This window comes from Callithrix jacchus, chromosome 1 (assembly GCF_049354715.1).
Source record: "Callithrix jacchus isolate 240 chromosome 1, calJac240_pri, whole genome shotgun sequence".
Classification (NCBI taxonomy): Eukaryota; Metazoa; Chordata; class Mammalia; order Primates; family Cebidae; genus Callithrix; species Callithrix jacchus.
Genome location: NC_133502.1, coordinates 185,530,919 through 185,553,508, shown reverse-complemented (window position 1 = coordinate 185,553,508; position 22,590 = coordinate 185,530,919). Strand labels below are relative to the sequence as shown.

The window sequence follows — 22,590 nt, the reverse complement described above, 5'->3', positions numbered from 1 at the left end:
GACCCCACCTGGACCTCCCCTCTCTCCCCTCACTGCCACCCAGGGCTGTGCAGGCCTTTGCCCCTCAAGAGCCAGGTGAAGGCCTGCCCTTGGGATGTCACTGGGGCCCTGAGCATGGGACGCACCCCAGGAGGGAACGGGGAGAACGGCTGGTCCCCCATCATGATGGCCTGGATGCTCAGAACCCACCTGTCCGTCCCTCTGGGCCAGGAGTGGGGCCAGCCCACCTCCTGAGAGGAGGCGGGCAGCTCCCAAGGCCTGTTCAGGACTTCAGCGGGAAGCAGCTAGAAGCTGCCAAAGAGACCCAGGTCCCTTTAACTGGTGTCTGCAGGCGGGGGCCTGAGGTGGGCTCCGTTTGAACAACCAGCCCTTACTTTGAGTGCTGGCCTCATCCTCAAAGGGAAGGGAAGTGCGGTGGGGGTGGGAGGGGCTGGGCGAGGGCGGGTGCAGTCCAGCCTTCCTGCCCAGGATCAAGGCCCTACCGGGCAGGTCTAAAGCCAGCGACTCAGCCCCCTGGAGCAGACGCCTTCCCTCTCTCCCCAGCCCCTCCGAAGGCAAAGAGGCAGGCAGTTAGGGTCCACACCCCCTTCACACCACAAGAACCTGCGTCTGTCCCCAGCTCTGCCTGTGCCTCTTAGACCTTCTGCGATGGGGCGGGTGCACCGCATGCCCCCACGTGGCAGGACGGGACCTGGCGAGGGGTGTGTCCATGAGTGGCAGCGGCTGCCCTTGCCTTTGCTCCAGCGGCCATGCCCACAGACAGACAGCAACACTGGGCGTGAGTTGAAGCAATTCCCCAGGAATGTCCCCTCCTGGATTTCCCGAGTCCACCTTCTGTGTACCCCCCTCAGCCCCAGATGGAACACGTGACCACAGCCGCTGGCTACAGACGTGTCCCCCATCCCATCCCATGGTGTCCTGGGCACGGGGGCGGCTTGCGAGGTGGAGAGGGAGGAGTTCTGAGAAAACGCTGGCATGAGCCCACAGCTGAAGCTGTTTGGAGTGGTTCTCCCTCTCCAGCTCTTGCCTCCAGCCTGGACTCAGAGGTGCCTGGCAAAGGTACACAGGTCTGTGTGTGAGCATGCAGTTAAGTGTTCACGTGTGTGCTGAGATGTCCGCATCACACGCCTGGCATGCCTGGAACAGTGTATGTAAGCGCACAGGTCTGCATGAGCATCTGGGAATGCATGCCAAGCGTGTGTGGCAGGTGCCCCTGCCCATGGGTTCGCATGTGTGCAGGTGAGCATGTGACATTGTGTGATGCTAGGTGCGTGAGTGCTAATGTAACATGTGGTGTGGTGTGAGCCTGCGTGTCCATAGGGTGGTGTGTCCGCCAGGTAGGCACGAGTGAGCAGCGCTAGGCTGGAGTCTGTCCTGCCTCTTACATAAAGGGCTGCATTGCAGATCCTCGCAGCCTCATTGGAATTCAGCGGGCACTCCGCCCAGGGGCGGACAGCTCCGACAGGCAAAATCCCAGGAGCGCGTCCTCCCCCGCAGCGCTGGCTGCGACAGCTCCCCTGCCCAGGCGCCTCTCGCGTGTGCACCCCCACTCCCACCCCCACAAAGCGCCCTGCTTTGGCACCCGGGCCGTTTCCCTTCCCAGGCAGACCCATGGGAGATGGCAAGGGAAGAATGGAAGAGCAGGAGAACCTGGAAGCAGATACAAAGATGGCTCCAGGCCCCTTCCTGTTTAAAGCTCTGCGGGGCGGGCATGTGGCTGGACGGACGTTTCTGCCTCCATGCCCCGATTGCCCACCCCACACTGACGCACGCCAGCTCCATGTCTACACACACCTGTCGGGGCCCGGAGTCCCAGGGACCCTCTGAGGACCAGCCAGGTTGGCTGGTGACTGGTCTCAGGTCAAGATGGGGGAACCAGCAGACCCTGGTGTTCAGTTCCTAGTGAGACCGGGTCTCCGGGACCAGCCGGCTGACTAGGGTTAGTGTCACAGGGAGGAAGGGGGCTTGGAGAGGATGGAATGAAACGAGGCGTGGGGTGCAGGGTGGAGGAGGGGGAGGCGGCGGCGGAGGTGGGGGCACCTGGCTGGAGATGAGGTCCTCGCACACCGACAGAGCCATCTGGATGGCGTTGGGCTTGTGCGTGACGGACGTGGCGTTGAGCTGGATCTTCCAGGAACCGTGCCGCTTGTTGGCCTGGTTCACGGCCTCGCGGAACATCTGCTCGTGCTTCCGCGTGCTCAGCACCGCGCCGATGTTGACGATCTTGGGGTCGCACGCGGCGCGGGCGACGGAGCAGGAGAAGAGCAGGGCGAGCGTCAGCAGGCGCATGGTGCTCATGGGCTCCCGCCACGGGCCTGGCTCTGCGCGGCGCGAACGCGGGGCCCTCGGCGCATCCCCCGCGGAGCTTCTCAGCCGTCCTGCGCCAGCCCGGCCCCGCGGGCTGTGGACGCCACGTCTCCCCCGGAGCCTGGTGCCGGGACGTCGGCCGTGAAAAGGGGCGCGGGGGCTCCGGGTCGGCCCCACGCGGCCGGCTCTGTCCGCGGTGCTGAAGCGCGGCCCGGCGTGGGGAGGGCGCGGTGGTGGCGGCGGCGGCTCCGCGGACCGCGCTGGTTCGGTCCGGACGCTGCGGCTACTGCAGCAGCTGCAGAAACGCGAGCGGGACCAACGTCTCCTTCCCCTCCCGCCGCCCCCGCTTCCCGACTCGGAGGCGAAGGGGGCGCCTCCCGCGCCGGAGCGTGCGCCTGCGTTCGCGCGAGCGTGTCAGTGCGCGTGAGCCGGGGGAGCCCCGTGTGCGCGCGTGTGCGTGTGAGCGCGTGCCTGCAGGGCTTGGGACAGGGGCCTGTGCTGCCCGGACCTGCGGGGAGCTCCGTCCGGGGACACTGGAGGGGTCCGGGCCACCGCGTGCAGCCTCGCCCTTGTGTGCCTTTTAATTGGACCGAAGGTGCCGTGCCTGCTTATCTGTGTGTGCGCGCCCGAGTCCTCACCCACAGTCAGCGAGATTCGGCTCCTGACTCTTGCAGGTTGGAGCTCCAGAGGGGTGGGGGAAGCCCTAAGCCATGCCTCTGGGGGCGCTCCCCTCCCCACAAGGTTCAGAAATGAGGGAGAGGCCCCGTCTGCCTGGCCATGTAACGTGGGACCACCCGCCTAGGGCTAAGAGGAATAGGGAGGGTGAGTTCAACTAGGTCTTCCGGGAGAGCCTGGAACCTGGAACCACCCTGGCTGGGGCTGAGGTCAGACACCAGGAATCACAGGAGCCCCGCGAGGTGTGTTCCGGGCCAGCCGTTTCACACCCTCAGCTACCGCTCCTCTCTCCGTGTCCAGCCTCCTCGCAGGGCGCTCCCAGCGCCCCCTTTTCCAGAGCCTTTCCCATCCCTCTTGTCCTTGCCGCCGGGTCTTTGTCCCCCTCCACTCTTGGGGTGTGCGTCCCCCTCCCTAACTTGAAGGATGGTTGAAGCTCCGCCCCTGCCGGTGATGTCACCATTTCCAATAGCAACCAAGGATTCTGTAGCCCTAACAGCAAACGCACCCAACGGGGACAAAGCAGGGTCGTCCCCACACCTCTGTCCCGAGCAGCGCGGGGAGGAGGGGAGGGGAAGTCACGTGCCCATCAGGGTCACAGTCCCTCCGCTGCTTGCCAAACACTGACGCCAGGGACCCCCTGGAGCTGAGAGGAGGGGGAGGGGCTGCGGGGTTTGCCAAGCTCCTCCTCTTGGCCCCTTCTCTCTCAATACAGGGAAATCGTTGCCTGGGGGATCACCTGCCCACACCCTGCTGCAGTACCCACCTCTCCCCGTTCAGGTTGAGGCACACAGAGGAAGTGGCATCGGCCTCGGGGCCTTCACTCCTTCCATCGGCTCTCAGGAGGCCTGTGGGGGTGCTGGGGGGGTGACGAAGCTGGCCCCATCTGCAGGAATTTGTGGCCCATCTCCAAACTTCCGCCCCAGCCCGGTGCAGTGGCTGACTTCTGTAATCCCAGAACTTTGGGAGGTGGAGGAGGGCGGATCACGAGGTCAGGAGTTCGAGACCAGCCTGGGAAACATGGAGAAATCCGGTCTCTACTAAAAATACAAACATTAGCCTAGCATGGTGAGGGACACCTGTAATCCCAGCTACACGGGAAACTGAGCAAATCCCGCTGACCCCAGAGAGCCGACTGCTAAATGTTCAGACACCTGCCAGCCCCTGTTACAGTCAGGCCTGGTAACTCGCCACGATGGGATTATTTATGCTGCCATGGAAATCACCAAACCCTACACACCAGAGCAGTTTCTTTTCCACTCAGGGAGCCGGTCTGCCAGCGCACCACTGCCCCATCGGACTGTGTACGTCCCCAACCTTCCGGTCAAGACCCCTTGACAGGTGTCCCTGATGGAGATGAGGTGGAGGCGGTGCCTCCAGGTCGCAGCCCCTTCTGCCAGCAAGCCTTTCCTGGGTTTTGCTCCGAATCCCCCCTGCGCCCCCTCCCCGCGCCTGTGGGCTTCTTCCACAACGTGAGGGAGCGGGGAGTGGTGCCGCAACAAATGAGCCTGGACTGGGACCCCTCTGAGACCTGGTCGGACAAAGGCTGAGCAGAGGACCAGAGGTCTGGGGCGCTGCTCTGGGATGGGGCCCGGCCGTCAGTCAGGCCCTGGCTGCGGAGGGAGGTGCTGTTCTCTCCCGGCCACTCCCCTCTGCGGAGACCCCTTCGCACTCTGACATTGGCAGCCCCATCGGGAGAAAGTTGCTTCTACCCCACCGGGATTGACAGTCACAGCTGTCAATCCGGTTGCAGCCCCTCCCTGGCCTCAATCCACTGGCCGAGGGATTGCCAATCAGGGCTCTCCCTAGGATTTTGGGCAGATCGTAGGCGGGGACAAGACCTCAACTCTACGTCCTCTGAAGGTGAATCCCCAGAACTGCGGCTCCAGAGCTCCCTGCAGATACATTTCTGTCAAGAGGAAGTCGGCTTGACCAGAGGAAGGTGACAGGCAGGGGAAGGGTGGGCAGAGGCGTCTCCACCCATCCCAGCTCAGGCTAGCCAAGGGCGTGGAGGACAGGCCTGCTAAGTTTCCACTAAGCTGGGGAAATCGAGCTGGCCATCCCTGGGCCTGGGTCCTGCTAAAGAGCTGGACTGGGGTCAGGACCTCTGCCCTGACTTGGGAGAGCCCAGGGACCCTCACAGAGGGCAAGCCCCCCACACCCGAGAAACGTTCCCGCCCCTCGCCCATCTGGCTTCCATACCTTCCTGCCTCCACAAGCTGCTCCTCTATCCCTGTCCTCCCTGACTTTCCAAATTCCACCTTCCTGGGGGGCCATCTTCCTCACCTCACAAAGTCCCCACAGATCCGACAGTGGGTGGATCGCACATGGACATCTACTCCACCAGGCACATTGCCTGAACACCCACTGCATGCCGAATGCTGTTCTAAGTGTGGGGATGCAGCAGTGGGAAGGTTGGACGTTCTGACTTCATGGAACCAACTCAAAGCACAAACACAGGCACCTGAGACCATTCCACGTAGTGGTGCGTGAGCTGAAGAAACGGAACGCAGAATAAAGGGCGGAGAAGGATGGAGCCGGTGGTGGTTTTAACGGCTGTCTGCACCTGCTGGGGCACATCAACCCCTTCGCCAGCAGGGGAAGCCTGCGGTACACCTCCAGGCGTACATGGCCTGGACTTACTGCCTGTCCTCTAACAAATGGAATGTGGCAGAGGTAACAGTGCATGACCCCAGGTGAGGTCTAGAAAGAACACCTCCCGACCGGACACGGTGGCTCATGCCTGTAATCCCAGCACTTTGGGAGGCCAAGGTGGGTGGATCACGAGGTCAGGAGTTCAAGACCAGCCTGGCCAACATGCTGAAACCCCATCGCTACTAAAAATACAAAAAATTAGTTGGGCATGGTGGTACCTGCCTGTAATCCCAGCTACTCAAGAGGCTGAGGCAGGAGAATCACTTGAACCTGGGAGACAGAGGTTGTGGTGAGCTGAGATCATAACATTGCACTCCAGCCTGGGCGACAGAGCAAGACTCCATCAAAAAAAAAAAGAAAAAGAAGAAAAGGAAGGAAGGAAGGAGGGAGGGAGGGAGGGAGGGAGGGAAGGAGGGAAGAAGGGAAAGAAGGAGAGACACCTGCCTCCCACCTGCCACTCTTTTGTTCACTTGCTTTCGGGGTGCGGCCGGCCCCTGAGTAGTGAGGACACTCAGGCAGCCCTGGAGAGGCCACTGCAGAGAAAACTGTCATGTCAGTGCCAGTACTCAGCCATGGGAATGAGCCACATGGGGAGCTCCAGGGCCTCCAGCCCCTGTGGAGCCTTCAAGTGACAGCAGCCCTGGCTGAGGTCTTCACTGTGACCTTATGTGAGGCCCTGAGCAGAGCCACCATCATGCTGTACCAGAATGGCCAGGCCCTAGAACCTGGGAGAGACAGTCAATTCTCGTCGTTAAGCACTGGGTAGTAGGGTAAATCGTCATGCAGCAATAGACCACTAGCTAATCAATACAAGTGCTGCTCTAGGGAATGCCTTTCCTGAAAGTTATTTGAGAAAATATCAGAACGGAACAAGAGAGGATGCTATGCAGATGGCAGAGGGAAGAGTGCCCCGAGGAGAGGAGGTGGTGAATGCCAAGGCCCCGGGGGGGAGGGTGTGGCATGGAGCAGGTGGAGCAGACGGAGGTGGGGTGTGCCGGAGACCAGAGGGGCGTGGGTCTGGCGATGTGGTGCCTTTTTGGCCTTGATGAGAGCTCAGCTTCCTTCTAACAAGTCCCTGGATGTCTGTGGGCCTCCCTGACAGCCGTCAGGCCTACCACAAGAGCTTGGAGGATCGGAGTTTTCTCCTCACTCCCCCGAGGATGGAGATATCTCAACCATCTTGGAGGTCTCCTTCCCTAGGGGGCTAAACAGCGGGTGCTTTCCCAGCACTGACACTGCTGCACAGCCGAGGCGTTCTCCAGCAGCCCTTAAGTGGGCAGGACAGAGGACTTAGACCATCTTGCCTTAGGGTCACCTCTTTCCTGATGCCACTACTGGAGACTTATTAGTAAGATTAAAGGTTATATGATTATATAGGTGTATATATTTGTGATAACGTGAATAACTATGTGATTATGATTATATATAGGAATAACTATGTAACTATGTAACTAATTCTTTTCTAATTCTATGTTTATATGAGAACATGCTGAGGCCTCAGACACTTGCCTCAGCTCCTGCGGGGTTTCCCCCAATGTGACTGCATTATTAACTTATTTATTAGAGACAGGACCTTGCTCTGTCCCCCTGGTAGATTGCAGTGGTTCAATCCTCCTACCTCAGCCTCCCCAGTAGCTGGAACTCCCTGGTAGCTGTATACCAGTGTGCACAGCCCCAGCTGTTTTTTTTTTTTCTTAAGACAAAGTCTCGCTCTGTCACCCAGACTGGAGTGCAGTGGCATGATCTCAGCTCACTGCAACATCTGCCTCCCAAGTTCAAGCAATTTTCCTGCCTCAGCCTCCTGAGTAGCTGGGACTACAGGCGCCCACCACCACACCTGGCTCATTTTTGTATTTTTAGTAGATATGGGGTTTCACCATGTGGGCCAGGATGGTCTCGAATTCCTGACCTCGTGATCTGCCTGCCTCGGCCTCCCAAAGTGCTGGGATTACAGGCATGAACCACTGCGCCTGGCCTATGAAGTTGTTTTCGTAATTTTATTTTTAGACCATTTATTAATAAGTATAAATAAAATTGACAGTGACTGTAGTTCTTCTGTCCCTCCCTGTGATCATCACGAGCTTGTTCATAAGCCATTAGTTCTGCTAGTTTGTTGTTGCTGCTCTTGATTCCTTAAGATTCCCGACTGGATTTTTTTTTTTTTAAGACAGGATCTCACTCTGTCACCCAGGCTGTAGTGCAGTGGCACAATCTTGGCTCACTGCAACCTCCCAGGTTCAAGCGACCTTGTGCCTCAGCCTCCCAAGTAACTTGGGATTACAGGCGTCCACCATCGCACCCTGCTCATCTTTGTTTTTAGTAGAGACAGGGTTTCACCATTTTGGCCAAGATGAGCTCGGTCTCCTGACTTCAGATTATTTGCTCACTTTGGCCTCCCAAAGTGCTGGATTACAGGCATGAGCCACTGCGCCCAGCCTTCTTCTTCTTTTTTTTATTTTTATTTTTTATTGCATTTTAGGTTTTGGAGTACATGTGCAGAGCATGCAATACAGTTGCATAGGTACACACATGGCAGTGTGTTTTGTTTGCTTTCTCCCCTTCACCCACACCTGGCATTTCTCCCCAGGCCATCCCTCCCCACCTCCCCCTCCCACTGGCCCTCCCTTCTTTTTTTTTTTTTTTTTTTTGAAACAGGGTCTTGATCTGTTGCCCAGACTGGACTGCAGTGGCAGAATCTCAGCTCACTACAGTTCCAACCCCCCAGGCACAGATGATCCTCCCACACCAGCCTTCCAAGTATCTGGGACTACAGGCACAAGCCACCATACCTGGCTAATTTTTGTATTTTTTTTTTTTTTTTTAAAGATGGGATCTCACTGTGTTGCCCAGGCTGGTCTCAAACACCTGAGCTGAAGGGATCCTCCCGCCTCAGCCTCCCAAAGTGCTGGGATTACAGATGTGAGCCACTGCACCTGGCCACCTTTTATTTCTTTTCTTGCCCAAGAGGACTGCATAGAAAGCACCATAACTCATCATTTATATGGTGAGATGTCTGCTCTCATGATGAAAGCACCAGCCACCATGCCCAGCTAATTCTTCTGTGTGCATTTTTAGTAGAGACGGAGTTTCACTATGTTGGCCAGGCTGGTCTTGAACCCCTGACCTCAAGTGATCCACCCTCCTGGATCTCCCAAAGTGCTGGGATTATAGGCATAAAGCGTCGCTGCAGGGGTGCCCTCCGGACACCCAGAAATGCCACAGCCAGGACCGTGGGACGCGGCTGATTCGCCCAAGGGGCAGCGGGCAGCCAGTCCAGGAGAGAATGAGGGGGGGGCGAGGCTGAGATTTGGCAGAGGAGAACCCAGGCAGGGAGGGCCTCGGGCGGCCACGGTGGCCACTTTGCCATTTTGGGCGTTCTGGGGGAGGACAACGCGCGCAGGAAGCGCAGTCATCTCAAGCTGACCTCCAAGGCTACTGGGTTTGAGGGCTGGAACCGGGTCTGAAAGCCCCAACCCGTCTACGGCGCGTGGACTGTGGGTCCAGCCCACCGCTTGGCCCCCTCGCTCTACCCGACCGGGTCCGCGACCTCAGGGGGGACGTCCGGTCCTTCCTTCGGCCCCCGCCTGGATGAGGCCTTGGGCTCCTTCCTTGTGACCACGCGACCAGGGTGGCACCCAGCCCAGAACTGCGCCCAAGGGCGGCCCAGCTCCACACCCGCGCCGCAGAACCCAGGCGCTGGGCGCGGGGACTCCCCGCCAACATGGCGGCGGCGCCCGACCGCCTCCCCGGGTCACGGGTGTCTGCGTCTCCCCGCGAGGGCGCGAGCAGAGCCAGTGCCGCCAGACAACAGCAAGCGAGAGGAGCCCAACTCCAGCAGCGCGTGGCGAACAGCGCGAGAGCGCCAGGCAGCGACCACACCCCAAGCAGAACCAAGGCCCGCCCTGCTGCCCTGGCGACAGCGCGCGGGGGAGGATGGATGCGGGCGCCGTAGGCCGCGAGCGCTCGGCGCAGGCGCAGTAGGTTGTGAAGCGGGGACGCGTTGCGTACGCGTGCGCGCTGCGTACACGGCGGGCGACTCTGTGATTGTCGGAGAGGCGGAGCGTTCGGTCTTTTTTAGGGTCAGGTCTCCAGACGCCGCCAGTGGTTCTTCTAGGCCCTCTTCCACGCATCCGCTGCCACCGCCGCCGCGTCAGGACTTCATTACGGTGACGCTGAGCTTTGGCCAGAGCTACGGCAACCGCGAGAGCTGCCAGCGGCGCTGGTGCTGGAGGGTGAGGGCCGCGCCGGACTGACCGGGCCCCGGGGCCCGGGGCCGCTGCGCTCGCCGCCCTCCAGGCCTGCGGGTGGGAGCGGGGCCTGGGCGGGCGGACACAACTCCCCCCGCGCCGCCCTCTCCACCCCTTCCCAACAAAAAAGGGCAAATACGGGTTCCAGGCTGGGGCAGCCTTAGTCGACTTGCCTGCAGCATTTTCAGCGGCCCGAATTCTGCGGGGCGGTGGTGGGAGGAGGGACCGGAGCCCCAGCAGGTTCTCTGGCCTTCGCTTTTCTGCATGTCCTGGCCCAGTCCGCGGTCCCTCTCAGCGGAAATCCTGGAGCTGTTGCTCCTGAGAAAGTGAGAGGCCCCTGACGCGTTACTGCGGCCTGGTGTGACCCTCGTAGCCAGGTGATGTTCTGTGGGGCATGAAGCACCACGCAGACACCACGAGAAAGTGAGATGAAACAAGACCTTTTTCTTGACTCGAAGCAGGAAACACACAGCTAACCCTGATACTTGCAGCGAACATAGCTGAGAATTGCCCTTTGCCTTCTCACAGCGTCTAATCTTTTATTTTTATGTTTTTTGAGGCAAGGTCTCTCACTTTCTCCCAGGCTGGAGTGCAGTGGCAGTCATGGTTCACTGCAGCCTCGACCTCTTGGCTTCCAGCGTGCGTCTAATCTCTAACCAAATCCTCCTTCCATAGATCATCTCCCAAATCACCCAACTACAGGTGAAATCCGGTAATAGTTCCCTCCGTCACCCCGTTGCTGAGACACCTCAGCGTCCCAGCCCGGTGTGTTTGTACACATTGCATAGAGTAAAAGACCCAACTTGTTTGACTCTGGGCGTGTTTGCAGTGGTCTTTGGCTGAGGAGCGTTATAGACTCTCAGTTGGAGAGTCACTGAAATTCAGCTGAGACTCAACTCAGAGCATGCCTGTCTGAGACCCTTTTGTGTCTCTCTGGGGGCACGACCTATATATATCCTTGGCTGCGAAGAAACAGGCATATTCTTTACTTCATTCTCCTTGAACACCAACCGTAGCCAGTTGCTGTTTTAGTTCTGATTCTGCAGAGATGAATAAAACAGACTGGTAGGAGAGGTTGGTCAGAAACCAGCCGCAGATGGGCAGAGGCAGGTGGCACATGGTGTATGTCCTATGTGTAAAAGAGCAGGGTGCTGGGGAAGAGCAGTGGCTGGATTTGAGGGCCCAAGGGAGGCCGTAGTTCTGAGGGCAAGATCTGAGGGCTGAGAAGCTGCTGGCACCAGGAAAGGTGGGGAGAGGCCGACTTGAGCCTAAGTGAAACTGCCCGAGGCAAGGGGGACCTTCGAATACTCAGGAATGTGAAATTTCCAGGGCTGGGAGCAGGGTGGGGGCTGGCTCAGTCCAGCCATGGTCCTGCAGGTCCTGGAGGCAGCACTGGAGTTTTCAGTTGATGTGCACAGGAAGATTTTGGTGTGGACTGCATGTCTGAGAGAGATATTTACTCTGAAACTGCTCTGGCTGCCGGTGGAGAAGCAGTGGAGGGCAGGAGGCCGAAAGAGCTGCCTGGCCATGGGAAAAGCCGAGTGTGGGGAGGAGTCCAAAGGAATGGGTTGGAAGAGGGAGGGCGGGTCCCCGGTGGAGGGGCCGCCACTGAGCTCCGTTTTGGATCTGCCCAGTGTGAGATGCCTGGGAGGCACCATGGAGACCGTGGTGGGCAGGGGGTGCCAGGATCAGAATCTGCCAGGGGAGACAGGGTTTAGGAGTCCCTAGGTATGGATAGTTTGTGTTATCTGCAAAGGTTGGAGGAAGGGGCCAGCCTAGTCCTGGGCACCACCTGGCTGAGAAGATTGGGGTCAGGGAGGAGGGCAGGGGCAGTGGAGACTGGGAGGTCAGGAGGCTGCCGGAGAAGCAGGAAAATGTCCTGTCAGTGAAGGTTTGGTTCAGGAAGAACAGCTGAATCCTCGACACCCCTGAGAACATCAGGGTGGTGCTGACTCCAGTGTCAGCACGATATGGTGTACTATGATATGTATATATACGTGTGTGCGCGTGCCCATGTGCGTGTATCTGCCTCCCAGGCTGCAGTGCAGTGGCATGATCCATAGCTCACTGGAGCCTTGAACTCCTTCCTGCACTCAAGTGATCCTCTCACCTCAGCCTGCCAAGTAGCTAGGACTACAGGTGCACACCACAACACCTGGCTAATTTTAAAGTTTTTCGTGGAGATGGGATCCCAGTATGTTGGCCAGGTAGGTCCTGAACTCCTTTCCGCCAATGAGCCTCCCACCTGGGCCTCCCAAGGCACCGGGATTATAGGTGTGAGTTAGTGTGCCCATTCATCAAAGTATGTTTTCAGCCACAATGGAATGACATTGGAAATGAGTAACAGGAAAAGCTAGGACATTTGCAAAGATGTGGCAATTACACAACACACTCAGGTCAGGTGCGGTGGCTCACTTCCATAATCCCAGCACTTCAGGAGGCCCAGGCGAGAGGATCACCTGAGGTCAGGAGTTCGTCACCAGCCTGACCAACAAGGAGAAGCCCCGTCTCTGCTAAAAATGCAAAATTAGCTGGGTGTGGTGGTGGACATCTGTAATCCCAGCTACTCGGGAGGCTGAGCAGGAGAATTGCTTGAACCCAGGAGGTGGAGACTGTAGTGAGCAGATTGCACCATTGCACTCCAGCCTGGACAAGAGTGAAATTCAGTCTCATAAAATAAATAAATAACACTCTTAACCAATGGGTCAAAGAAGAACTTACAAGGGGAGGTAGGAAACACTTAGAGACAAATGAAAATGAGAACAGAAACTACCAGAATGTATGGGATGGAGCAAAGGTTATGCTCAGATGAAAATTAACTGAACACCGATTCTTTTGTAGTCATAAGTGTGATGATTTGGTTTCATATTCCTGTGAGATGTGCCTCCTTCAGACCTTATGAAGGCAGCACGTTACCTATCTAACACCAAAAAACACAGTAGGCTCCCCAAGTTGTACTTGCTTTTTCTCTTCTCCCGACAGAAACGTAGGGTGCCTTGACCGCTCTGTGACCTGGCCAGCTGTATGTTTTTTCCCTGGGGCATGAAGAAACGTGTTTAGTTTGTTGTGGGAAACTCTGAAAGAAACCAGCCCTGGCTCTGAGCAAATTTCCTAAACCCATAAAGGCCATATCCTGACCCGCACTGTGGGTGTGCCGTGTAGAACCTGTCTTCGTTCTGCTGCCAGTTGGACGCTGCAGCCCTCCATAAGTTCCCCTACTACATGCTCGGGTGGGTCGCCCTGCTGTTCAGTGCTGACCTGCCGCTGCAGCCCTCTGGTAAGTTCCCCTAGTAAATGCTCTGGACTGGTTACCCTGGTGTTTGGTGCCAACCTGCCCTGTCTCAGGATGGTTTGGGGCACTCCACTGTGGGAACGCCTCTGCCACTCCTTTTTAGGGTCACTCCAAAAGGTTTGGCCAGGATGAAACAAATACTTACGTTAAAAGAGAAGGAAAATCTCAAATCAGTGACCTAGATTTAAATATTGACAAACTGGAAGGGCAAACAAAATCCAGAGCTAGCAGAAGGTGGTTGGGCGGCAGCTCATGCCTGGAATCCTAGCACTTTGGAAAGCCGAGGTGGACAGATCACCTGAGGTCAGAAGTTTGAGACCAGCCTGGCCAACATGGTGAAAACCCTTCTCTACTAAAAATACAAAAATCACCTGGGCATGGGGCACATGCCTGTAATCCTAGCTACTCGGGATGCTGAGGCAGGAGAATAGCTTGAATCCAGAGGCTGAAGTTGCAGTGAGCCGAGATTGAGCCTGCACTCCAGCCTGGGCAACAGTCAGATTCTGTATCAAAAAAACAAAAACAAGATGCCTGCTTCACCATTCAGTATTGTCCTGAAAGTCCTACCCAGGGCAATTAGATGGAAAAAGAAATGCATTCAAATAGAAAGTAGAACTCTTTGGTCACAGATAACATGATCCTACATATAGAAAATCCCAAAGAATACATTCAGTAACGTTGCAGGCATAGTGTCACAACAAATCAGCGTGTCTGTGCACCTGCAGCCAACAGTCCAGAAGGAGTGAAGAAAACAGTTTTATGTACAACATCTAAGACAGAAAAGTGCCAAGGAATAAACCAAGAAAGTGAAATACTTATACACTGAAACTACAAAACTGAAAGAAATTAAAGAAAACCTGAATAAGTGCAAAGGAACCCTTGTTTCTGAGTAGGAAGTCAGCATTGTTAAGATGTTAATGCTCTCTTAAGCGATCCAGAATAATCTTGAAAGAGCAAAGTTGGGCTGGGTGTGGTGGCTCACGCCTGTAAACCCAGCACTTTGGGAGGCCAAGGTGGGTGGATCACCCAAGGTCAGGAGTTCAAGACCAGCCTAACCAATATGGAGCAACCCCATCTCTACTAAAAAATTACAAAATTAGATGGGCATGGTGGCACATGACTGTAATCCCAGCTATTTGAGAGGCTGAGGCAGGAGAATCACTTGAACCCAGGAGGCGAAGGTTGCAGTGAGCCCAGATGGCACCACTGCACTACAGCCTGGGCAGCAGAGTAAGACTGTCTCAGAAGAACCCCCAAAACAAAAAAAGTTAAAACTGTAAAACTCTTAGAAAAAAAAATAGACCAAAAGTACAGGCAACAAAAGAGACGGATGGACCGGACATCACCAAAACAAGTAGACGGACGGACTGAACAGGGATGTTGGCAGGGATGTAAACCGGCATAGACGCTGCCAGAAACCACGCGGAATCCGCAAAATAAATCTGGTATCAAATTAGATAAGATCCCGAAAATTTGTTTCTGGAAATATAAAGGAGTTAGTTGAAAGCAGAGACTCAAACAGTTGCTTTCACACCCATGTTCATCGTATCAGTATTCACAGTGGCTAAAAGTTTGGGCGCAGTGGCTCACGCCTGAAATCCCGGCACTTTGGGATGCCAAGGCGGGCAGATAACCTAAGGTCAGGAGTTTGAGACCAGCCTGGCCAACATGGTGAAAGCCCTTCTCTACTAAAAATACAACTACCTGGGCATGGTGGTGCGTGCTTGTAATCCCAACTACTTGGGATGCTGAGGCAGGAGCATTGCTTCAGCCCAGGAGGTGGAGGTTACTGTGAGCCAAGATCATGCCACTGCATTCTAGCCTGAGTGACAGAGCAAGACTCTGTCTCTGGGGAAAGAAAACCCCAAAAAACAAAAATGAGCTGGGTGTGGTGGTGGGTGCCTATAATCCCAGCTACTCCAGAGACTGGGGCAGGAAAATCGTTTGAACCTGGGAGGCAGAGATTGCAGATCGAGCCAGTGCACTCCAGCCTGGGTGACAGAGCAGGACTGTCACCAAGAAATAAAAATGGGATAAAATACTGTAGGATTCCACTGATATAGCTGCAGTGGGCAGAGCCACAGAGACAAATGATAAAATGGTGGGTCCAGGGCTGGGGGGTCATTGTTTAATGGCTACAGTTTCTGTTGGGGTGATGAGGTGGTTTGGGAAATTGTGATTTCAGCACAGTGTTGTGAGTGTACTTAATGCCACCGAATTTCACACATGAAAGTGGTTAAGTGGTAAAGTTTATATTATGTATAATTCAGCGAAGACCAGCACCACCCTCAGTGCAGACACAGCAGGTCATGGCCACAAGCACCAAAGCCACCTGCCAGCTGCCCGCCTGCAGCCTTTTGGTCTGAGGGGCAGCACAGATGGCAGGCATGGCCGGGCATGGCCCCCAGTCTGTGAGCCATGGAGGATGGGATGGGTGGTCCCAGCAGGAATTAGTGTGTGGAGGAGCTGCCTGGATGGTCTGGTGGAGGCAGGTGGCCTTGGGGAGGGTTTGGGCTCAGCAGCCCCATCCTCGCTGGCTGGGCTTCCAGTGTTCCTCTGCCCAGGGACCTCTCACCCCCTCAGCTGGCGGCTCTGCAGCCGACCTGTCCATCTGTCCCGCTCCAGGATGGGCAGAGGCCCTCCAAGAGCCCTGTATCTGCACAGGAATGACTTGCCTCAGCCCACTTGCCCCCAGTGATCTACTGTGCCCTGCACAGACTGACAAGGGTGCTGGCAATGTGGACTTGGGAGGGTGCCCCACAACATGTCAGGTGGCCATGCCAGGGTCTACCCGCCCGTGTGCCTGGCCCATCTGCCAGACCCATCCCTGCAGGCCCACCTTCCCTAGGGTGCCTGCCGGGCCTCTGTGCAGTGGGGTGTGGGGTGTCCAGGGATGTGGGGCTGTGGCCATCTTCATCCCCTGCAGAGCTGTGCTGGCTGGCCCTGTGCCCACCCTCCCCGGCTTGGGAGACCCTGGCTACTGCACAGAGTGACATCAAGGCCTGGGCTGTGGACAGGAGGGGACATGGCTTCCTTGAAAGCCCCACCCCTGCACCCCTCCCTGGGGCTCTGGCCCCTCTGTGGGCCAAGCCAAGCTTGCGCGCCTGTGAGTGGTCACATGGGGGGTCATCTCCAGGCCCTGGTGTGTTTGGGGAGTGGCCTGCCTGCTCTCAGCCTTGCTGGCATCTCCAGGGCTGTGGTCCTGGATGACAGGTACTGGTGGAGTTCTGGCTACCCAAGGTGCCCCCACATCCAAGGAAGGCTGCTGCTTGTCCTCACTCCCATCCTATGGGGGCCCCAGCAGGCAGCCCAAGTGCTGTGTGGGCATGGGACGGGGCTGCATGTGAGGACAGTGGTGGGGATGCTCTGTGGCCCTGGATGACCTCCTGTTGTGGTGTGATGCGACAGTCACTGCCACCATGCTGAGGGCCCCAGCCACCAGTCACTCACCATGGGGGTGCCTCTGTGTGAGGCACGGGGGCCATGGCATGAGGGGCGGTGGAAGTGGCTGGTCTTCCCCACTCAGCCCAGGATGGGCAGGGCAGGGTCATGCTGGCCGAGGGCAGTCTTGGGAGACAGATAGGATCACTTCCTTTCCGTCTACAGCTGAGCCAAAGCTGCCCCTGCACCTGTTCTGGGCCTGGCTAGCAAGTCCTGTCCATCCCCAGCAGGACTCCACGTGGCTGGTCTAGCACCCAGCTGTGTGGCCCCCTCACCCACGCCCTGGACTGGACACGGGAGAGGTGACTTCCTCTGTCCTCTGGGTGCTCCTCAGTGAGGGGGCCCCAGCTCCCAGCAGAGGCCTCTGGTCCCCCCTTGTCCCTGCAGGACTGTGTTGGTGCCAGTCGGAAGAACAGGTAGCAATTCCCGAATCTTAGGAGCCACATGGCCACATTCTGGCCCTGCCCAGACCCTCCAGGAGCACCCCACACCCTTGCCCACTCCAAGGCCCCGCCCCCCCACCTGACCAGCCCCTGCAGTCGCTTGGACAAACCCTGGTTCCCTTTCTTAGGCGCCATCACTGTTTGGGACCCCAGGAACCCCATCTCCCCAAGGTCCTCAGGTGCAGCAGAACGGTCTCCCCTTTCCTGGCCCTGCCTTTGAGTGGGACACCGGCCAGGAGCACGGGCTGGGGAGGCTTGGCGCGGCTCAACAGGGATGCGCCCTGATGCAGCTCCGGGTGGCGCCGCGGTGGGAGGACGAGCCAGTAAGGTGTCCCAGGGACCCAGACCCCCAGGGGCTCTCGGCTTCCTCGTGCAGTGCCCGGGAGGGACCTCTGGGCAGCGGTCACGGGGCGCGGGGTATTGGGGCGCACGCACAGCCCACAGCGCGGCGACCGTCTCCATGGAGACTGCGGGCGCCGGGACCACGTGGGGCCTGGAGGGAGGAGCGTGGCCCAGTGACCCCGCTCACGTGACGGGCGCCCGCGGAAGGCGACATGGGCTCCGCTCCCTGGGCCGCGCTCCTGCTGCTGGCGCTCGGGCTGCGCGGCCTCCGGGCGGGGGGTGAGTACAGCGGCGCCCCCAGCCCCGGCTCCGGCCCCGCCTGTGAGGTCCGCGTGTCCCCAGCCCCCAGGGCCCTGGACCCTGGCTTCCAGGAGCGCTACTTCCAGCAGCTTCTGGACCACTTCAACTTCGAGAGCTTCGGCAACAAGACCTTCCCCCAGCGCTTCCTGGTGTCGGGTGAGACCTCGGCCCCAGCCTCCAGGTCCCCGCCTTATCTCCCGGGCCCTAGTCCCCCATTTCCCCGCGCCCATCTCCCCGCCCCCCCCATCTCACCCGCCCTCCCCACAGACAGATTCTGGATCCGGGGCAAGGGGCCCATCTTTTTCTACACCGGGAACGAGGGCGACGTGTGGGTATTCGCCAATAACTCGGGCTTCATCGCGGAGCTGGCGGCCGAGCAGGGGGCTCTACTGGTCTTCGCGGAGCACGTGGGTGCCCGGCGGAGTCACGTGAGGGGTCACAGGCGGGGTCTGTTGCTGGCGGGGTCACGGGCGGGGTCGCGGACCCATCTCAGCAGTGCGTCCCCCTCCCCCCAGCGCTACTACGGGAAGTCGCTGCCATTCGGCGAGCGGTCCACGCAGCGCGGATACACGGGGCTGCTGACGGTGGAGCAGGCCCTGGCCGACTTCGCAGAGTTGCTCCGCGCGCTACGGCGCGACCTCGGGGCCCAGGACGTCCCAGCCATCGCCTTCGGTGGGAGGTGGGCGCCTTCCCCAGCCTCCGCATCCCCACCCTCCTCTGCCCCGACCCAGCAACCCCAGCCCAGCACTCCTCTCCCCACCGTGTCTGCAGCGGTGGCTGCGCTGGCCCGGCCTCTCCGCTCTGACTCCCACCGCAGCCTTTTCCTAAGGCCTCAGACGGCGGCTCCAGACTTAGTGTTGCTTCCTCCAGGAAGCCCTCCCACTCTGTCCTCCCAGCCACTGACTCAGCTGCAATGTGCTGGCCACACTGGTGGCCTTTCCCAGTGAGGGCCACACCCACCCCAGGCCCAGGGTGGGAATCTGTGGGTCTTTGGAAGTATCAGGTCCTCCATGTGGTGCCTGTGGGCTCCCCAGGAGGGAAAGAAAAAATGGGTGTTGGGGGCAGCAGCCCTAACCCTGTGCTCCTTTCGCAGTTATGGGGGGATGCTCAGTGCCTACCTGAGGATGAAGTACCCCCACCTGGTGGCTGGGGCGCTGGCAGCTAGTGCGCCCGTTCTAGCTGTGGCAGGGCTCGGCGATTCCACCCAGTTCTTCCGGGACGTCACGGCGGTGAGTGAGGCTTGGGGTCCTCCAGGTCCCTGAGGGACAGCGGCTGCAGCGAGCTTGCTCTTTTTCCCCCAGGACTTTGAGGGCCAGGGTCCCAAATGCACCCAGGCGGTGCGGGAAGCATTCTGGCAGATCAGGGACTTGTTCCTACAGGGAGGTGAGGCTGCTCTCCACCCCCCACACCTGACCCACCCCAGGGCCAGCTGCACCCAAGCCTTGAGCCTCTGCCCCTTCCCTGCAGCCTATGACAAAGTCAGCTGGGAGTTCGGCACCTGCCAGCCACTGTTGGATGAGAAGGACCTGACCCAGCTCTTCATGTTTGCCCGCAATGCCTTCACCGTGCTGGCCATGATGGACTACCCCTACCCCACCGACTTCCTGGGTCCCCTCCCTGCCAACCCTGTCAAGGTGAGGCGCCTCCCAGGTCACTGGAGCATCCTGAGGCTGTTGGCCTGCGGTCTGACCCTCGTCCTGAGAGCCAGGGAGGTAGAGCTGGTGGAGGGGACCTCACTGAGTGCTGTTGCCCCTGTACCCCAGGTGGGCTGTGACCTGCTGTTGAGTGAGGCCCAGAGGATTGCGGGGCTACGCGCGCTGGCAGGTACCCTTCCCCCACCCCAGATGGTCAAGTGTGGGGGCCGGGTGAGGCGAGGATCTGCAGCCTCCTGCCCCAGGGCCACGGTGGGGTGGGCAGCAAAACCTTCCCAGCAGCCCTGGGGGAGGCAGTGCCTGTCCCTGGGGACCCTCCCAGCACTGGCTGTAGCCAGGCCCAGCTTAGTGGGTGCCGCTAAGGGGACTCTGGGGTCCCCAGGCACAGGGGGCAATGCTGGGCAGTAGATGGGCCATCTACAGCCAGGCCCAGGGCCGGCAGCACAGACCCCACCACCCTCCAAGTAGGGAGCCTGGAGGGCCTTCCTCACTGGGACCCACAGACCCCAGAGCCCCAGACCCCCTGCAGGACTCTTCGGAGGGGGATAGGTTGGCGGCTAGAGCCCATGGTGTGTGTGTGTGTGTGGCCACTGGGCCCAGCGCCTCTCCTCCCCCAGGGCTGGTCTACAACGCCTCAGGCTCGGAACACTGCTATGACATCTATCGTCTCTACCACAGCTGTGCCGACCCCACCGGCTGTGGCACTGGCCCTGATGCCAGGGCCTGGGACTACCAGGTGACAGACGCCAGGGCCTAGGACCACCAGGTGACGGACGCCAGGGCCTGGGACCACCAGGTGACGGACGCCAGGGCCTGGGACTACCAGGTGATGCCAGGGCTTGGGACCACCACCAGGTGATGGACGCTAGGGCCTGGGACCACCAGTTGACGGACGCCAGGGCCTGGGACCACCAGGTGTGAGGGTGTGGGTGGCCTGACCATCTGGGGCGAGGATGGGCGTGGGCTGGCCTGACTCACGTGGGGTGCCCGCAGGCCTGCACAGAGATCAACCTGATGTTCGCCAGCAACAATGTGACGGATATGTTCCCTGTCCTGCCCTTCACGGACGAGCTCCGCCAGCAGTACTGCCTGGACACCTGGGGCGTGTGGCCCCGGCCTGACTGGCTGCAGACCAGCTTCTGGGGGGGTGGTAAGGCTGGGGCGGGGGCGGCAGCGTGCTCTCTGCCCTACACCTGCACCCTGCCCACGGCTCACAGCCCCCGAGCAGGCCCACGTCACCACTTTCTCTGCCTGGCACCCTGCACCCTGCCCCCGGCTTACGGCTCACGACCCCCAAATGGGCGCACGTCACCATTTTGTCTGCCCTCTGCAGATCTCAGAGCCGCCAGCAACATCATCTTCTCCAATGGGAACCTGGACCCCTGGGCAGGGGGCGGGGTGAGTCCTGACCCCATTAGGTTGTTAGGTGTTTGAGACAATCTTGCTCTGTCCCCAGGCTGGAGTACAGTGGCCAGATCAGGGCTCACTGCAGCCTCGGCCACCCAGGCTCAAGCCTCCCGATAACTGGGACTACAGCCTTGCCCACCATGACCCCAGCTAATATAAAAAATATATATTTTTGTAAAGACACAGTCTCACCATTGTTGCCCAGGCTGGTCTGGAGCTTGGGCTCAAGCGATTCTCGCTGCTCGGCCTTCCAGTGCTGGGATCACAGGTGTGGGCCCCTTGCCCAGCCCCCACCTCGCTGTCTCACCCGGCTTTACCCTCGACTTGTACCTTCCCGCCTCTGTCTCTGGCTGGTTCTCTTCCTGGTTGCTTGACGGCACTGACTCCTGACCACCCCTCACATCTCCTCTCTCCACGGGGCCCCGGAGGCGGCATCGCCTCATTCCTCACCTGATGGAGTTCTTTCCGCTGACCACAGATTCAGAGGAACCTGAGCACGTCAGTCATCGCCGTCACCATCCAGGGGGGAGCGCATCACCTGGACCTCAGGTGTGGAGGGAGGTGGCCTAGCTGGTGGTCGTGGGTCAGGCGGGGCAGGCTCGCTGAGGACTGGGGCTGGGGCTGACGGGCTCCCTCCATGCCTGCTCCCCAGAGCCTCCCACCCGGAAGACCCTGACTCCGTGGTCAAGGCGCGAATACTGGAGGCCACCGTCATTGGCGAGTGGGTAAAGGCAGCCAGGCGTGAGCAGCAGCCAGCCCTGCCTGGGAGGCCCAGACTCAGCCTCTGAGCATAGGGTGACTGGAGGGAGGGCTCTCAAGGCTCCCTGTGGAGTGAGGAGCAGGCTGGCCCCTGCCCTGCCCTGTGTCTGCACTTTCTAGGTCCCTGAAGCTCAGCCACAGTGGCCAGCCTAGCGTGGGGGCTTTGCTCAAGAGGTGGCTGGCAGCAGAAAGGATTGAATAAACGTGTGAAGGCCACGTATGTCCTGTCCTTCTGTCTGTGGGCCCACACGCAGGCTGGGGAGTGAGACTCTCAGAGACAGGGCTGGTGAAGCTGCGCACCCTGCACAGGCCAGGTCATGCCATGTTCAGCAAGGTGGAGGCAGAGGCTCCTCGGCGCTTGGGTCTGCCCCGTAGGGCCCCCTGCCCCAGGAATGCCTGCTCTGCTGAGCTGTGGCAGACCCACACTTTCGAGGTGATGCCTTCGCTGACATCCTCTGACAAGTAACCACTCCAGGGGAGGCCACTGCTTTTGGCCCCAAGGGACATGCAGATGGCTGCCCCCACATGGTCCCAGGGGTCTGGGTGAGATGGAGAAGGCACCTTTTCCGGTTGTTCAGGCCCCACCTACTGTCCCAGTCCTGCCTGTTCAGCCGGCCATGGGGCACTGGGCCGTGTGACACGGGGTGGGCATCAGGGCCACATCACAGCCACTGTTCCCCTTCCAAACACAGAGGGAGAAGTGCAGGGAGGGGGCCCCAGGAGACATGGCTGCTGTGGGGACTTTGGGGGGCATGGGAATGGGCAGAGCTGAGGCCCACACTCAGGGCCCAGACCTCTGTTGGGGGAACTGGTGGCAGTCCCAGGTCATGTCCAGGTGGCCCTGCCCTGTGCTGCCACCAGCTCTGGCTTCCCAGGGAAGGGAAGTCTTCCAGAAGTGAAGGTGATGGAGGTCACCTGGTTCAGGGATGGGGGACCCAACCAAGGCCCAGGGTCAGCACTGGGACAGGGACAACTGCAGCTGGTAGTGGAGTGACAAGGACGATGACTGCCACCACAGCCCAGGACTTGGGGCCACAGCCCTGCCAGGCTGCTGGGAGCTGTCCGACCTGGGC

The 22,590-nt window shown here is 59.1% G+C and overlaps 3 protein-coding genes and 1 pseudogene across 15 annotated transcripts in view; 3 read left to right on the top strand and 1 right to left on the bottom strand.

The window, feature by feature from the left end:
* GRIN1 (glutamate ionotropic receptor NMDA type subunit 1) overlaps positions 1-2,595 on the bottom strand; it is a 29,866-nt gene extending 27,271 nt beyond the window's left edge. For all 8 annotated transcript variants that reach the window (XM_035264075.3, XM_035264082.3, XM_035264094.3 and 5 more), the window contains exon 1: positions 2,041-2,595. In XM_035264075.3, the coding sequence (XP_035119966.1) occupies positions 2,041-2,298 (258 nt within the window). In that variant the 5' untranslated portion in view covers positions 2,299-2,595. The remainder of the gene's footprint in view (positions 1-2,040) is intronic.
* Positions 2,596-6,184: 3,589 nt separating this feature from the next.
* LOC144578726 (uncharacterized) lies at positions 6,185-10,692 on the top strand. Its single transcript, XM_078346267.1, has 3 exons — positions 6,185-6,349; positions 9,102-9,866; positions 10,465-10,692. The coding sequence occupies exons 1-3, from the start codon at positions 6,185-6,187 to the stop codon at positions 10,528-10,530; spliced, it is 996 nt and encodes a 331-aa protein (XP_078202393.1). The 3' UTR covers positions 10,531-10,692.
* Positions 10,693-12,710: 2,018 nt separating this feature from the next.
* LOC118148511 (small nucleolar RNA U13) lies at positions 12,711-12,807 on the top strand (annotated as a pseudogene).
* Positions 12,808-17,580: 4,773 nt separating this feature from the next.
* Positions 17,581-21,733, top strand: DPP7 (dipeptidyl peptidase 7). Of its 6 annotated transcripts, none has more exons than XM_009005950.5 (12): positions 17,581-17,855; positions 17,967-18,106; positions 18,215-18,378; positions 18,793-18,928; positions 19,001-19,082; positions 19,167-19,333; positions 19,463-19,523; positions 19,969-20,087; positions 20,345-20,501; positions 20,685-20,749; positions 21,237-21,307; positions 21,411-21,733. In XM_009005950.5, the coding sequence occupies exons 1-12, from the start codon at positions 17,612-17,614 to the stop codon at positions 21,544-21,546; spliced, it is 1,542 nt and encodes a 513-aa protein (XP_009004198.1). In that variant the 5' UTR covers positions 17,581-17,611; the 3' UTR covers positions 21,547-21,733. The 6 variants fall into 6 exon arrangements, with proteins under 6 accessions (XP_009004198.1, XP_078188821.1, XP_035119934.1 ...); XM_078332695.1 differs by having other exon boundaries at positions 17,967-18,127; XM_035264043.3 differs by having other exon boundaries at positions 17,581-17,880; positions 17,971-18,106.
* Positions 21,734-22,590: the final 857 nt, after the last annotated feature.